The sequence below is a fragment of the Schistocerca nitens genome, chromosome 9 (assembly GCF_023898315.1).
Source record: "Schistocerca nitens isolate TAMUIC-IGC-003100 chromosome 9, iqSchNite1.1, whole genome shotgun sequence".
Classification (NCBI taxonomy): domain Eukaryota; kingdom Metazoa; phylum Arthropoda; class Insecta; order Orthoptera; family Acrididae; genus Schistocerca; species Schistocerca nitens.
The window spans coordinates 387,672,151-387,688,642 of NC_064622.1; the positions used below are offsets into that span (position 1 = coordinate 387,672,151).

The 16,492-nt window shown below is 38.1% G+C and overlaps 1 protein-coding gene across 1 annotated transcript in view; it reads right to left on the minus strand.

Annotated features, from left to right (window-relative positions):
• Positions 1–16,492, minus strand: part of LOC126203689 (fatty acid synthase-like) — a 469,334-nt gene that overhangs the window by 292,025 nt on the left and 160,817 nt on the right. Inside the window, exon 14 of the mRNA XM_049938059.1 lies at positions 5,938–6,085. Coding sequence (XP_049794016.1) covers positions 5,938–6,085 — 148 coding nt within the window. The remainder of the gene's footprint in view (positions 1–5,937; positions 6,086–16,492) is intronic.

Consider the following 16,492-nt stretch of genomic DNA (forward strand, 5'->3'; position numbering starts at 1 on the left):
AAAACCACTTGCATGAATATCAAGAGCTCAGATGGAAACCCAGTTCTAAGCAAAGAAGGGAACTCAGAAAAGTGGAAGGAGTATATAGAGGGTGTATACAAGGGCAATGTTCTTGAGGACAATATTATAGAAATGGAAGAGAATGTAGATGAAGATGAAATAGGAAATATGATACTGTGTAAAGAGTTTGACAGAGCACTGAAAGACCTAAGTCGAAACTAGGCCCCGGGAGCAGGGCTCATTCCATTAGAACAACTGACTATCTTGGGAGAGCCAGGCCTAACAAAACTCTACCATCTAGAGAGCAGGATGTATGAGACAGACGAAATACCCTCAGACTTCAAGAAGAATACAATAATTCCAATCCCAAAGAAAGCAGGTTTTGACAGATGTGAAAACTATCGAACTATCAGTTTAATAAGCCACAGCTGCCAAATACTAACACGAATTCTTTACAGACAAATAGAAAAATGGTAGAAGCCAACCTCGGGGAAGATCAGTTTGGATTCCATAGAAATGTTGGATTACGTGAGGCAATACTGACCCTAAGACTTATCTTAGAAAATAGATTAAGGAAAGGCAAACCTACGTTTCTAGCATTTGCAGACTTAGAGAAAGCTTTTGAAATGTTGACTGGAATACTCTCTTTCAAATTCTGAAGGTGGCAGGGGTACAATACAGGAAGTGAAAGGCTATTTACAGTTTGTACAGAAGGCAGATGGCAGTTATAAAAGTTGAGGGGCATGAAAGGGAAGCAGTGGTTGGGAAGGGAGTCTGACAGGGTTGTAGCCTATCCCCAGCAAGCAGTAAAGGAAACAAAAGAAAAATTCAGAGTAGGAATTAAACACCATGGAGAAGAAATAAAAACTTCGAGGTTCACTGATGACATTGTAATTCTCTCAGAGACAGCAAAGGACCTGGAAGAGTGACTGAACGGTATGGACAGTGTCTTGAAAGGAGAATATAAGATGAACATCAACAAAAGCAAAAAGAGGATAATGGAATGTAGTCGAATTAAATCAGGTGATGCTGAGGGAATTAGGTTAGGAAATGAGACACTTAAAGTAATAGATGGGTTTTGCTATTTGGGGAGCAAAATAGCTGATGATGGTTGAAGTAGAGAGGATATAAAATGGAGACTGGCAATGGCAAGGAACGTATTTCTGAAGAACAGAAATTTGTTAACATTGAATTTAGATTTAAGTGTCAGGAAGTTGTTTCTGAAAGTATTTGTATGGAGTGTAGCCATGTATGGAAGTGAAACATGGACAATAAATAGTTTAGACAAGAAGAGAACAGAAGCTTTCGAAATGTGGTGCTACAGAAGAATGCCGAAGGTTACACGGGTAGATGACATAACAGGAGGTAGTGAATAGAATTGGAGAGAAGAGAAATTTGTAGCACAACTTGACTAGAAGAAGGGATCAGTTGGTAGGACATATTCTGAGGCATCAAGGGAACACCAGTTTAGTATTGGAGGGCAGCATGGAGGGTAAAAATCATAGAGAGAGACCAAGAGATGAATACGAGTACACTAAACAGATTCAGAAGGATGTTGGTTGCAGTAGGTACTGGGAGATGAAGAAGCTTGCACATGATAGAGTAGCATGGAGAGCTGCATCAAACCAGTCTCTGGGCTGAAGACCACGACAACAACAGTTACTTATGCAGATAACAGAACTTTACTGTTCACAGATAAAGACACAGAAAACCTAAAAATAAAAGCCAGCTTAGATTTACTGATTTAATTTTGCATAACAGTGTTACTAAGACACTTTGTCTAAATTTCAAACTAAAGACGTTCACAATGAAGATATCAGTATTTGAACAGATGAGTGTATAACAGAAAACTCCAAACATGCTAAATTGCTTGCAAAAATAATCAGTGAAAATGTAAACTGGGATAAACACATTGAATATATAAGTCGCAAGATCAGCTCAGATCTGTTTGTACTGCACTAACTCAGCTACCTAAAAGAAACAAAAACTATAAAAATGATATACTGTGCACTACCCCATTTGACAGTAAGTTATGGCAGAGTTTTGTAAGGAGACATATAAAAAAAAACATTAATAGGGTATTCAGATTATGAAGCGTATTCAGGAAGTAAGTGCACTAGATTTTTACATTCTTTATAAAAAGTATACTAATAAATTACAAGATATTGTTCATACACTTATTGACTATATGTCTACATAAATGCCATACTGTTCAATGCATGTCATGAGCCATGGCATAAGCATCTTTATGCCCTCCTCAAAGAACTCTCCTGCAAGCTCCTTCCCCCACTTCAGAACCTCTTTCTGCACATTCTCATCAGCTGAAAATTTAATTCCACTCACGTGTGCCTCCAAGGAGGTTAAAAGATGATAATCTGAAGGTGTCAAGTGAGAAGAATGTGGGGTGTAGTTCAAAATATCCCCACTAAATGAGTCCAAGATCACCTTTGTGGCTAGGTCCATGTAAGGACAGGCATTATTGTGCAACAAGCACACTTCTCTCCTCATTTTTCCTCTCCCTTTGTTTTGTTTTGATTGCTCCTTTTGAGTTTTTTTAAGATCCCACAATATGAGGGTGGTTTGATAAATTTCATAAATTTCCATGAAAAAATGAAACAGTTTTTTTTGTGCCTTCATGGCTGATAAAATTCAAACAATGGAAAATCCAGGATCGAATTTAACAGTTGCTGAGACTGCAGTTGTGTGTAAGAGTTGCATTTGCATGTGTGTGTGTGTGTGTGTGTGTGTGTGTGTGTGTGTGTGACATTGTGCCTGTTGACAGTCTAGTCCCCGCACACTCCACCAGACAGTGCTGTTCTCCTCTCCACCCCATCCATGCACTACCATCCCTTTGCCTTCCCCGCCTCCTCCAGATTGCTGCTTTCATTCCACATTACAGCTGCATTCTGGTCCAAGTCACATGTGTGAATGAATGTGTGTGCATTTCTCTTTCTTTTTCTGATGAAGGCTGTGGCCAAAAGCTCATATGTATGCGTCTTTTACTTGTGTCTGTCTGAAACTTAATGTGTCAACCTTATTGTAAATAGCAATCTATCTTTTACTTACATTGTTAAAATTCTATATGATGTTTGAAATCATGTCCTCTGAGTGCCTGATGTAGTGACAGATGATAAGGGGTAATTTAAGTTGATACAGGATGTGAACAACACTCGTCAAGCTGATTCCACATTCCTTAGTGATACGTCTCATGTCACCATGCAGACTGATAAGTGTCATAAACAAAACAGGTTCTTCATGTGCTGTGTCAGGTGCAGTCTTCATCCTCAAACTCTGTTTGACATTGAAGCTGTCTGTCTACATTAGTGACCTAATAATTCATGTAAGTGCCTGGCATGATGGACAGTGACAACAACCTTATTGTTTTAAGAACACTTCTTTGACATTAATCATATAAAAGTAGCATGTCCAATTTCTCACTGGTGTACATGTCTGCATGAATGGAATGTTGCAGCACAAATGACCAACCAATAGATGACAGAGTTCCTGGTAGCCCTGCAGTGCAGACACATAAACAGTCAAAAGGCTTGATACAACATTATAGCCTGCCATTTGTGTGTTCAGAAAGCGAAAGCTGATTCCATCCTGAGTGCAAACATGTGACAAATTGAGAGGCTTGAGATAGCAACATAGCCCGGCATGAGAATAGTTAGAATTCAATAGGCAATTCCAGCCAGCTTACCTTTCAATCTTAGAATATTTCTCATATTCTTTTGTGAAGAATTTCCAGTTCAAAATTAAACTCATTATATTACCATCGTATCTTTTTTATGTACCATGACACAGAAGCAATTATATTATTAATATGCAGGGTGACAATTACTGAACTATATGAAGAAAAGTAAATTAGTTACAAACTACAGCATGTACACACTTTATTCAACATGTACAACATCACAACAGATATTCAGATTTGGATTATGGCGTGTACAATATTACTCTGTCGATGACCTCCAGAATGGCTATTTTCGGCTCAGCAATGGTTTTGGGGTTATTACTGTACAACTTGTCTTTAATATAGCCCCACAAAAAGGAGTAGCATGTGTTCAGATCTGGAGAATATGGTGGCCAATTGAGGCTCATGTCAGCTCCATCTTGCATGAACCATATCGAAATCAGGGTCACTTTTGATGATGTGGATAAATCATTTTTCAAAACCTCCACACACCATTTGGTAGTCACCATGCCATCAAGGCATATCGCACCGATTATTCCGTGACTGGACACTGCACACCACACAGTCACCTGTTGAGGGTGAAGAGACTTCTCAATCATGAAATGTGGATTCTCAGGCTCCCAATTGCACCAGGTTTGCTTATTGAGAAACCCATCCAATTTAAAGTTGGCTTCATTTGCTAAAACAAACCACACTAATTCCCACCATGCCCCATGGCCAACCATGCAGTTTGAACAAACACAAACCATTCAAAAGTTACAGTGATTTTATTTCATGTAGTTCAATAATTGTCACCCTGTAATTATGCACTTGTTTGAGAACACCTGAAAAATATAGGAGATAACTGTTGCCACATCTCTGTGAGAGCATAGCCTTTACATTGTGTGAAAAACTCTGAACTTGTTCATGTGTATATCAAGGGTCATTCACTGCACCCGGAGATGGAGCCCGAACTTCTGGAACTTTAGTGTCAGTTTGTTCAAATTTGTTTATTTTCTTGTGAACTTTAACTAACAAATCTCAGGTACAAGAAACTGGTGATTTAGGTTCTATTAATGGTTTATAGCCAGTAAATACTGTAACCATAAAACTGGTTATTTATTTACTGTAGGTTACAGTAATAGAACAACTATTTTTAGCACAAACTAATATTTTATATTCAGTTTCAAGACACGTTTATTTCATCATTACTTGTATTTTAACTATCCATTCTGGCTCATCTGAGGATACTAACTGTTTGATCATATTATACTGATCATGATCATAAGAGTTACTTAGTCCAAACTCTATACCAGTCACACAAGGTTCTTAAATTCACAAAATGAAACATTCATTTTCCTGAAATAAGAGCTAGCAGAATAAAATCTTCTGACAATTTGTGAGTGGATTCATTAAAAACTCACTTTGACTGGATGTATTGCATTCTGAACAATGTTATGGCTACCGGAATATCCATCGCACCACAGAGATTTCTCTGCCTTTTTCAATACATAGAACTGTTTCGAAAGAAACATTTGTGAGCATAACAGCTGTTATCATGAATAGCAGAGTCAATATGATCACAATAACATAATTTCATGTGTTTGCTCATTACGGTTTGCAATATGCTACAGTTCTGCTACAAATACATCATATTTTTTAAGTGAGCAGGAAATTTTAGAGAACAGCTATTTTCAGGAATAGCAGAGTCAATATGATTGATATGACATAATTTCATGCATGTGCCCATTAGATTTTGCAGCATGCTGCAATTCTGCTACAAATACATCACATTTGTTAAGTAAGCAAGAAATTTTGGAGGCTCAAGAGGAAGAAATTGCCCAAAAACTTTTTACTTTGTAATGCATTTTAGGCAGTAAAGACTTAACATACCCATGCTAAAATTCACAAACTGAGAGATGATTTTATATTTATTACTGATTCTTGCCCTAGCTGACCACTTATAATCAATTCTTGAAAATCAGTAAGCAACATGAAGCAAACAAAAATGCAAAGAAAGTAAACTTGAAACTACCCCCTCTCTTCCTCTCTCTTTGTGTGTGTATTTGTAACCCTGAATAAAGAGTCACTATTGGATACATATGTGCCAAACACTCTTCAAATATTTATAGCAGTATTACTACGGTCTTTCAATTATATTAATTACAAAACATCTATGAATGATGGCAAAAATTAACCATTCAATAAAATTGCATCTTATTTATGGGCTAAGTTTTAAAATAAAGAAGATGACATGTCCTTACAGCAGTATTGTTTCCAGATGTCACATACCAATCTTCTGAATGTTCCCATTTGATGAATGGGGATATCATGGATGTTCCTCGACTTACTGGATACTGAACTTTGGGATACAGTTCAGTTAGATGCAAGTCCACATGAGAGAGGTACAATCTGTGAACACAATTACAGAATTAAGAGTCACTCCAAAAGCTAATAGACAGATTATTTTTCTTCTGCTTATTGAAAGATTAATTTCAGGAATATACACTGATATATGAAGTATACATTAAAGTTATAAGAGCAATGACAAAGTTAAAAAAATTATATGCAGATTAGGATAAGAGTGAATAAAACAGAATCAATTCAGAAAGTAATAAACAGTAACACTGGTAAGCACCAATAAATAATGCCAAATTTCCATACAGATTGCAGGAAAAATTGTGGATCCACAGCAGATTGCTACAATATTTAACGAACAGGCGTAGCCCAAAACTTGATCAAAAACGGTAGCTTTTCAAGCTGTTGATTCCTATAAATAAATAAAAACTATGTTTCTGTATCCAGTAACACCACAAAAAGTAAAAGATGCTACTAGCAAGATAGTAAACCAAACAAATTATTCAAACATAGTGAAAAAAAAAAAAAATTCATCGCTTGCAGTCATTATTCATACAATATTTTCCACATGAGCAGACTTTAGAGATGTCAAAAAAATTGAGAGTGGAGCACTTTTTTATAATTTTGGAGACTGGCTACTTAAAAGAATATTGGACATAGGAAACAGTCCATTTACACCTTTTTTAAAAGCTTTATCAGCACATATGTAATCTATGTATCTGCAAGATTAATATACACTAAGTAAGGGAAAGATTTAAGATTTATTTTTCATATTTACTTTAGTTCTTTTATGTATTACAAGCTTTTAAATAATTCTGACTGAAAGTACAACTATCTTCCAAAGTGCGAGGTGTTTTTTTGAGCAATTCCTTCATCTTGAGTTTCCATTGCTCATTCAACAAATGTGGCGTATTTGTAGCAGAATTACAGCAAACTGCAAAACCTAATGAAAACATGCTTGAAATTATGTCAGTGAGGTCATATCGACTCAACCTTTCATGACAGCAGCTGTTAATGTTTGTTAATGTTTCTTTCAAAATAATTCTGTAAATTGACACAGAAAGCAGCAACACTCAATGAACTGGTTGCAAGGTGTTTGAATATTGTTCTTATAGAAAATGAGCACAATTTCAGAGTGATAGATGGCTCACAGGGGGCAGTCCTTATAACACAAAGGTATGACCTGAGTTATGCTCAGCTTGGTCTCTGAAATTACTGATAGATATAACATAACATAACAAACTTCAGATCACTGTCATTGTTATCCAGATTCTCAAAAATTACTCATAGAGTAATGTATGAGATAATTAGATTTCCTGAATAAAAAATCCACAGTTCACAATATTCACTAAAAGACTTTAGAAGACACACATCCACTGAAACTGCAGTATTTGAGTTTCTGAAACCATTACGGATTGCTTCTAGACTTTTCAAAAGCCACACATGTCATGCATCACAATCTACTACTCAGTAGGATATATTCTTATGGTACTTTGGGAATGACCTAGTCAGAACCTCGTCCCACATACTGTTCCCACTCCAAATGGCCTTGGCATCAAATTACACATCTCCCACTGTCACCCTTCTTTCTACAATGATCTCCATGTGTTTAGATTCCACCAATTCTTAACCATCACCAACATAATCCTGCAAAGCAACATCAGTCAGGCACAAACCTCCTTGCGATACCTTCTTTCCATATGAAAAATTCTCTCCTGCTACACTATTCCAAGTTCCTGGATCCCATAAAACACACTGAAACTCTTGCCCTCCACGGGCTAGTGCAACATGCACAATGCCACCTCAAAAAATTCTCAACCCTCTTCACTTCCTACTCCTGCCTTAGACCAACACTACCCAAAACCTCCACAACCACCAAACCTCCCCAAATCCCTTGATAGATGACAAATGCTGTCTTGCAGAGCTACTGTATATGGTCAACCCTTAAAAACTCCCTCCCACCATCACACACAATTCAGAACATAAACAGACCCAAAACACAGTCATGAATCTTTCCTCCAAAAGCCTAAGACCTGCAGAAGTATCAGTCCCCTCCAAAGGCCTCACCTTTTGCCCCACTCCCAAATTCAGTCATGCACAACTTGTTAAAGACCTTATCTCCTTCTCCCAGTCCCTACAGTGGAAATACTTTTTTGCCACTAAACCTATCAATGAGATTCAACCAAAGACCAATGTTGAACCCTGCCTGACTCAAGATGACTCCTCCATCCAACTGTGATCCACCCCCACTGCTCCCAAATCACTTCCTGTTAACTTTCCAGAATTTCTTAACCTCAAACCTAGCCCCATCATCATCTCTCAACAGACAAATTAACCTTACATCTGCAGAAAGACTGCAATCCACCATCTCTAACTGATCCTGACCTTATAATCGTATCTGCTGACAAAGGACCCACCACTGTTGTTTTGAACTGCAAGGATTACTTGGCAGAAGGATTCTGTCAGCTGTCAGATTCATCCATCTACAAAACCTGCTACAGTGACCCCATTCCAGAAATCCAGTAGGATCTCCAGTTTCTCCATAAACTCCACCACCCAGGATGCCCTATTGTGGATGGTTACTGTGTCCCCACTGAGAGAATCTCTGCTGCTGTAGACCAACACCTTCAGGCTATTACTCACAACCTACCCTCCTATATAAAAGATACCAACTATTTCCTCCACTGACTCTCCACAGTTTCTGTTCCTTTACCACATGGTGCCCTGGTCATCACTGATGAAACCACCTCCATTTACACTAACATCCCTAATGCCCATGGCCTTACCACTATCGAACACTACCTTTCCCAATGACTGTTGGATTCCAAACCATCAACCTCCTTCCTTGTCGCCATGACCAACTATATCCTCACCCACAATTACCTCTCCTATGGAAGCATTATCTACAAACAAATCCCGGGTATGGCTACAGGCACTGCATGGTACCATCCTATGACAGCCTATTCATCAACCATCCAGAGGAATCCTTGTTATATACCCAGAATCCCAAACCCCTCACTTGGTTCAGATTCACTGATAGCATCTTTGCGATCTGGATCGAGGGTGAAGTCACCCTATCCACATTCCTCCAGAGCCTCAACACCTTTTCCCCCATTCATTTCACCTAGTCCTACTTAACCCAACAAGCCCCTTCCTCATGTTGACCTCCACCTCAAAAATGGCTACATCAGTACTTCTGTTCATCTCAAACCTACCTACCACCAGCAAACCTCCACTTCAACAGCTGTCACTCATTCCATACCAAGAACACCTTTCCACACAGCCCACAGCCTTGCTGCCCATGGCTGTCACATCTGTAGTGACAAGCAGCCCTTCTTGAAATACACAGAGGTTCTCACTGAGACCTTCACAGACCTTAAGTAGCCCCCCCCCCCTTCATAACCTTGAACAAAAGCAAAACTCTCATTCCATGTCTTCCCAGTCCCATTGTCCCATTGTCTGGCCAGAGAAGGATCCCTCTCATGACTCAGTGCACTCAGGACTGGAGCAATTGAATTACATTCTCCACCAGGCTTTTGGCTACCTCTTGTTGTGCCCTGAAATGAGAAATGTCCTATCCACTATCCTTCTCAACCCTCCCGCAGTGGTATTCCACCGCCCATCGAACCTCATCCATTCCTACATAAGCCCTGCCCCCAACCGCTTGCCTCATGGCTCATATCACTGAAAGAGACATAGATGCAAGGCCTGTCCCATACGTCCTCCCACCACTATCTACTCCAATCCGGTCACATACATCATCTATCCCATCAAAGGCAGGGCTACCTGTGAATCCAGTCATGTGATCTACAAGCTAGGCTGCAAGCACTGTGCTGCATTCTAAGTGGGCTTGGCAACCAACAAGCTGTCTGTCTGCATGAATGGCCACTGACAAATTGTGGCCAAGAACCAGCTGGACTACCCCATTGCTGAGCACACCACCCTATACAACGTTCTTCATTTAATGACTGCTTCAGAGCCTGTGTCATATGGATCTGTCCACTAACACCATTTTTTATGAACTGCACAGGTGGGAACTCTCCCTGCAATATATCCTCTCTTCCCATTACCCTCCTGGCATCAAAAATTTTGTTAGTCACTGTCCTTACCCACCTAGCACCTCCCCTGTTCTCATTCTAGCACTACACAGCCCTCTGTTCCACCAAAGCACACTCAGTCTTTTTACTTCTCTCATTTTCCACTACCCTCGCCCTCTATCTAATCTCCCGACTGTACCTCGCTGCCCTACCTGCTCTCCATCTTGTCCATGTACACTTCCTCAAGCAGCACATTACTGTCCCCCACCCCTATCCTGCTATCCATTCCCTGCCCTGCCCCAGCCTCCTCCTTACCCCCACCACCTGGTTGCCTCTCCCAACGTGTGGTGTTGCTTACAGTGTGGCTTGAGCTGTCAGAGACTGGGGCCATGTGTGTGTGAGTTGTGTTTGCATATGTGTGTGTGTGTGTGTGTGTGTGTGTGTGTGTGTGTGTGTGTTGTCCAGTTGGCTCACTTTCTGAAAGAGCTTTGTTGTGCCTATATGTGACTCAGCATCACCACTATATGGTGAGTAGCAACTGTCCTTTTCATAATATTGTTACATTACATACCAGATTTTGCATTGTTTCATTTCCTATGTGTCAGACAAGTACTAAAGAGTAGAAATATAGCACAATTATGAAACTTTTGTCTAAATCTTCAGAAAAGTTAATTATGGCATATGTCAAAGTTTTGTATTAGATGGTTTGCTGTTGATAACATTATAAGTGTTTGCCCCCATATGGTAAGTCTCCATGACCCGCAGTTCTGAGTGACTTTCCTGAAATCTACCCCCTTTTCCTAGACCTCTCCAATTCTTTTCCTTCACCTTCCTTCTTCCCCTTCACCCCTTCTGAATGAAGGAGGAGCCACTGGTTCCAAAAGCTTGCCAATCACAACAGCCTTTTATGTGTGTGCTCTGCTGCGCTTGGTGAGTAGATTTTTTTATCTATCAAATTAAATAATTTTATAAATGTTTTGCCACTAGTTATCTACACCATATGCAGCGATTTTTTCAGATGATACGAATCTTTCTGTAAATTAAGGTACTACATGAAGTATGTCAGTGGCAGAGTATCAATGTAATGACAGAAATGGTTTTTTGACGACTGTTTGGTAATAAATAAGTGTGGATGAGGTTCAACTATCCAAGAAACAATGAAGAATCTAATAAACTAATTACCTTTGGAAGCTATATGTTTCAAAAGGCCTCACATACAAAATTCTTAGGAGTATGGATACTGCGATGCAATACATCACTTATGTATAGTGATGTGTTGCTCTACAGGTACATAACTAATGAATAATGCTTGCAACATTTGAAAATATTTTTTATTAGTTAAGTAATTTAGGATCGCAAACTGTTTGCAAATTTTTATTATTGTTTGTGTTGTACATGGGTATAGGTGGACACCGTGTGTCTTCAAGGGGGTTCAACAGTTGCAGCTTTACCATGACTTGCAGTACCTGGCATTCAGTTACTCAGTGCTGTGGCATTTGGTTTGGAGATGCAGGGTGTGCCATGAAAAAGAGGGTGCTGTGACAATACTAATGATGTCATCAAATACAAGAGAAACATGCATTACCTGTCAAATATGTATTCATTCTGTTGCAGTAGCTCAAGCTGTCTGTTTGTCATTCATGTGGAGATTTTATTGTGGTGTTTCTTATAAACAGCTGTTCATACAAGTAGTCATTTTACTTGAGAGTACAAATAAACATCAAGTTAATCTGAGATATGTCATATTCATTTTTGAAATTGGATATTTTGCTGTGCTCTTCACTTCCAGTGACTGCTGAATAATACACAGTCACTTAAGATAGGAAAGCCATGTAGAGAAAACTTAAATCAATATTTTTACATGTGAAAAATGCTTTAGAAGTACTGAACTATAGAAACACTCTTGTGCGCATATTATTCACTCTTTCACAGTTTAGTGAGGTACACGATTTTCATAGATGCGGAACAGCAAACCTTTATAAAATCCAGAAGTGAGTTATAAGAACTGTAAAAGGAGTTTGTCAAGGGGGATTGTGTAGGGATTGTTTTAAAGAACTTAAAATCTCAACTTTCCAGCCATTTACATACATGAATGCATGGGCTTCCTGAACTCCCATGATGTCTCAGTGGTAGGCCGATCAAACACAGACACACATACACACACACACACACACACACACACACACACACACACACACACAAACATCTATTTAGGTGCATCATATTTGATGTTTCTTCTGCACAATTTCATCAGTGGGCAGGGCCATATGGAACAAACAAATTGAAGTCTACATGTCAGAGACCCATTACAAGCAACATGCTGTAACTGAATTATTGGTTGAGGAAAAAGAACCATTGGTGAACATCCATAAACATTTATGTGCAGTGTGTGGTAATGATTTAGTTGACAGGAGTTTTGTTTAGTGAAAAATAAAGAGAGTTAAAAGTGGCAGGAAGTGTAGAAACTGAGCTTCATGATCAGACACATATGGGTCATCCAGCCACTGTCACTGTTCCCAACAGGGTAAATCATGCAGATGCCATTATTCCTGCAGAGTGGCACATCACAACTTGAGATTGGCTTTACTATTGGTGAGCATTAGAAGTATGTGTGCAGTGATTGAGATGCTTGGTCTTTCAAAAGTGTGCTCATGATGGTGTCCTAGGATGTTCACAACAGATCACAAGATCCAAAGACAAGCCATTTTGTCTGTACTCTTTGAGCAGTTTGAGGCCAATGGATGGACCTTCAAGGATTATTACTGGTGATGAAACTTGGATGCATCACTTTGATCCAGAAACAAAAAGGCAGTCACTAGTAGCATTACCCACAATCACCAAAAAAGAGGACATTCAAGCTAGTTCCCTTGTTGGCAGAGTCACGATAACAATTGTTTCGGACAGTGATGGTGCCATTCTTGGGATCAGTCATTAATTAATAAGTATATGTGAAGCCTCTGAACTAGTGAACCATTTCTGATGTGTTTGGTCTGAGATGAATCCTAAAGAAATCTTTCTCAGCATTGCACTGCATACCCACACAGAAATTTCAGAACCCAGGAACACAATGACATATGGTGATGGCCATCACTGTCTCATCCACCCCATATGCCAGACCTGAAAAGAGTATAATTCATGCAGTGTAAGCATACTAACAGCACAGAATAAGAGTTTTTAGCAACAGGTAAAATATGCTTTTATTCAATGCTGGCGTAACAGCATAGAACATGATGGAGAAAAATAGTGTAAGTAAAAGAAATGTTGATACTGTCACCAAATTCTAACTCTTAAAAATAAATATGTTCTAACGAAAAAACTGTGTGACATTATTTTTGGTGATTATCATATGAAAAAAGAGACAAAGAAGATTTTCACAGGGAAATGGACAGAACAGATCTAGACCAAATAAGTATACAATATAATTGGAAACCCACTAACTCACGCAATAAATCAATGGAAGTGCTGAAATATGCCGAAATTAAACCACTTTTCCAACTGAATCAAGGAAGGTCACAGGAAATTATCATCCTATATGAATTCTCACAGTCATGTCTAAAATATCTCAGAAGCGGCTGTTATCTAAATCCAACACCACATTGCAAAACGTTCCATCATTCTAAACATATCAACTTGGTTTTCCTACTACAGAAACACAACATACATGCTGTAAACAGATTTGTTGAGAAAATAATCATATCATTAGCATTTTTATATGAGAACAATAAGGTGGCAGGAATCGCCTGCAACCTCCCAAACATGTTTATTCTGTAAACCAAGACTTGCTTATTTAGAAATTTTTACAAGGGTGATCTGGGTCATTGAACTACAGCTGCTTAAATCCTACTTATCAAACAAAAAAAAACAAAAAAAGAGTTATAATTATTTTAAATGGGGCAAAATATCATTCTCCATGGAAAATAGTCTTTCTGACTACCACACATGTCTCCCTGTTAGGCACAGTCCTATTTCTGTTCTATGTTAATTGGAAATTGGAAATTTGTGGTAAGGACTATGGGAGCAAACTGCTGAGGTCATCGGTCCCTAAGCTTACACACTACTTTAAACTAACTTAAACTAACTTACGCTAAGGACAAAACACACACACACACACACACACACACACACACACACACACACACACACACACACACACATGTCCAAGGAAGTACTTGAACCTCCGACAGGGGCAGTCGCATGAACCGTGACAAGATGCCCCAGACCGCACGGCTACCCCACGCAGCTCTATGTTAATGATTTTCCATTAAACATCACTCTCCATTACTTGTGTTTGCAGGCAATACTTCTGCGTTACTTGAAAATCATGATGCAGAAAAATTGACTGAATATTTATTGGTACCCAGGTACCTTAGAAACTTGATTTAGTAGCTAAATGGGTGAGTCTAAACATACATAAGACTGACATGACACAATTCAAAGCCAAACAGTCAAAATGTGAGCAGGTTTAAGATTTTTCTCAACAACCGAGATATAGAAGAAACTGACTCAGTAAAATTTTTAATATTAAATTTGGGTAAAAAATTGAGCTGGCAGGCACTTACTGCCTACCTACATAACAATTTCAGCAGATTTGCATTTGCAGTGCAAATATTATCAATTGTAACTGACACGTACACATGAAAAGTAGCACATACAAGCTACTTTGAATCCAATGTTAGGTTTGGTCTTTCTTGGATGGAAGCTCAAATACACAGAGTGGATAGTCAAGATACAAGAAAAATTAATTAGTAATATTAGCACTGTAAATCATAAAAAAAATAATGTCACCCATTATTTAACGTTAAATATTAACTGTCCCTTCTCTATATACTTATGGGTTTATTATCTTTTTTTATATCAAGCCAGAATTGTTTGATGGGGATGATTTTGTTCACACATAATATAAGAATCAAAGAAAAGTTATGTTTCATGTCCACAGCCTCAAACTGCATGCCCAGGTACCGAAATATAAAGGAATGAAAATTTACAATAAGTTGAAAAGGAACAAGGTAATGCAAATGAATTTAGGTCTACTGAAAAGAAGGCTGTATGATACTGAAATGCTATTACTCATTGGGTGATTCATGCAGGATAAACTGGTATTTGTGCTGAATACAAATTCTTACACGTCCTACAAGGGAGAGAGAGAGAGCTGTTTATAGAAATTTCATTTTAGTGTTATTATTTATTAATGTAAAAATAACTGTGATTGTAATGTAAATTTTTGACATGTTTCCTGTACACAAACTATGCAATTGCAATTTAAAATTAGTGAAACACAATTCACCATATATAAACCGAAACTTAATTCAACACTTCACTTCGTAGACTCACACATATTTTAGAATTGTGCCAAAAAAAGAAGTAGAAACATTTTGACATTAAACAGCTTCTACAGCTTTTTTGAATTTATGAAACATCAGCTTTAAATTAAATATTTTCCATGGAACTTCTAAAGTAATTCCTGTGTGACATACTACAAAATGGTCACAATTATAGTGCAGAGTGACAAGTGACAATGATGCATTATTGTGTTCTGAATGATCTCTACATCATGATGCCAGATAAATATAATACAATATAATAAAGTGACAGTTTACAACATTTACAACAGAACAGGAACATAAGATGTATGAAAATGAAACATAAGCTCTGGAAAATTGTATGCAGTTATTTGTGTTTATTTAAATTGTGGATACTAGTGAATATTTAAATTGTATATATCTGAAGATACAAAGTTAGTTATTTTTGCTAATGATACAAGTATAGTAATATCATCCAAAAACCAAGAACTAAGTGATGTAATTGTAAATGATGTTTTTCACAAAATTATTAAGTGGTTCTCAGCAAATGGACTTTCTTTAAATTTTGATAAAACACAGTATATACAGTTCCGTACAGTAAATGGCACAACTCCAGTAATAAATATAGACTTTGAACAAAAGTCTGTAGCTAAGGTAGAATTTTCAAAATTTTTAGGTGTGTCCATTGATGAGAGGTTAAACTGGAAGCAACACATTGATGGTCTGCTGAAACGTCTGAGTTCAGCTATGTATGCTATTAGGGCTATTGCAAATATTGGTGATAAGAATCTCAGTAAATTAACTTACTATGCCTACTTTCATTCACTGCTTTCGTATGGCATCATATTCTGCGGTAATTCATCGTTGAGTAGCAAAGTATTCATTGCTCAAAAACGTGTAATCAGAATAATTGCTGGAGCCCACCCATGGTCATCCTGCAGACATCTATTTAAGGATCTATGGATCCTCACAGTATATATATTCACTCATGAAATTTGTTGTTAATAATCCAACCCAGTTCAAAAGTAATAGCACTGTGCATAGCTATAACACCGGGAGAAAGGATGATCTTCACTATGCAGGGTTAAATCTGACTTTGGCACAGATAGGGGTAAGTTATGCTG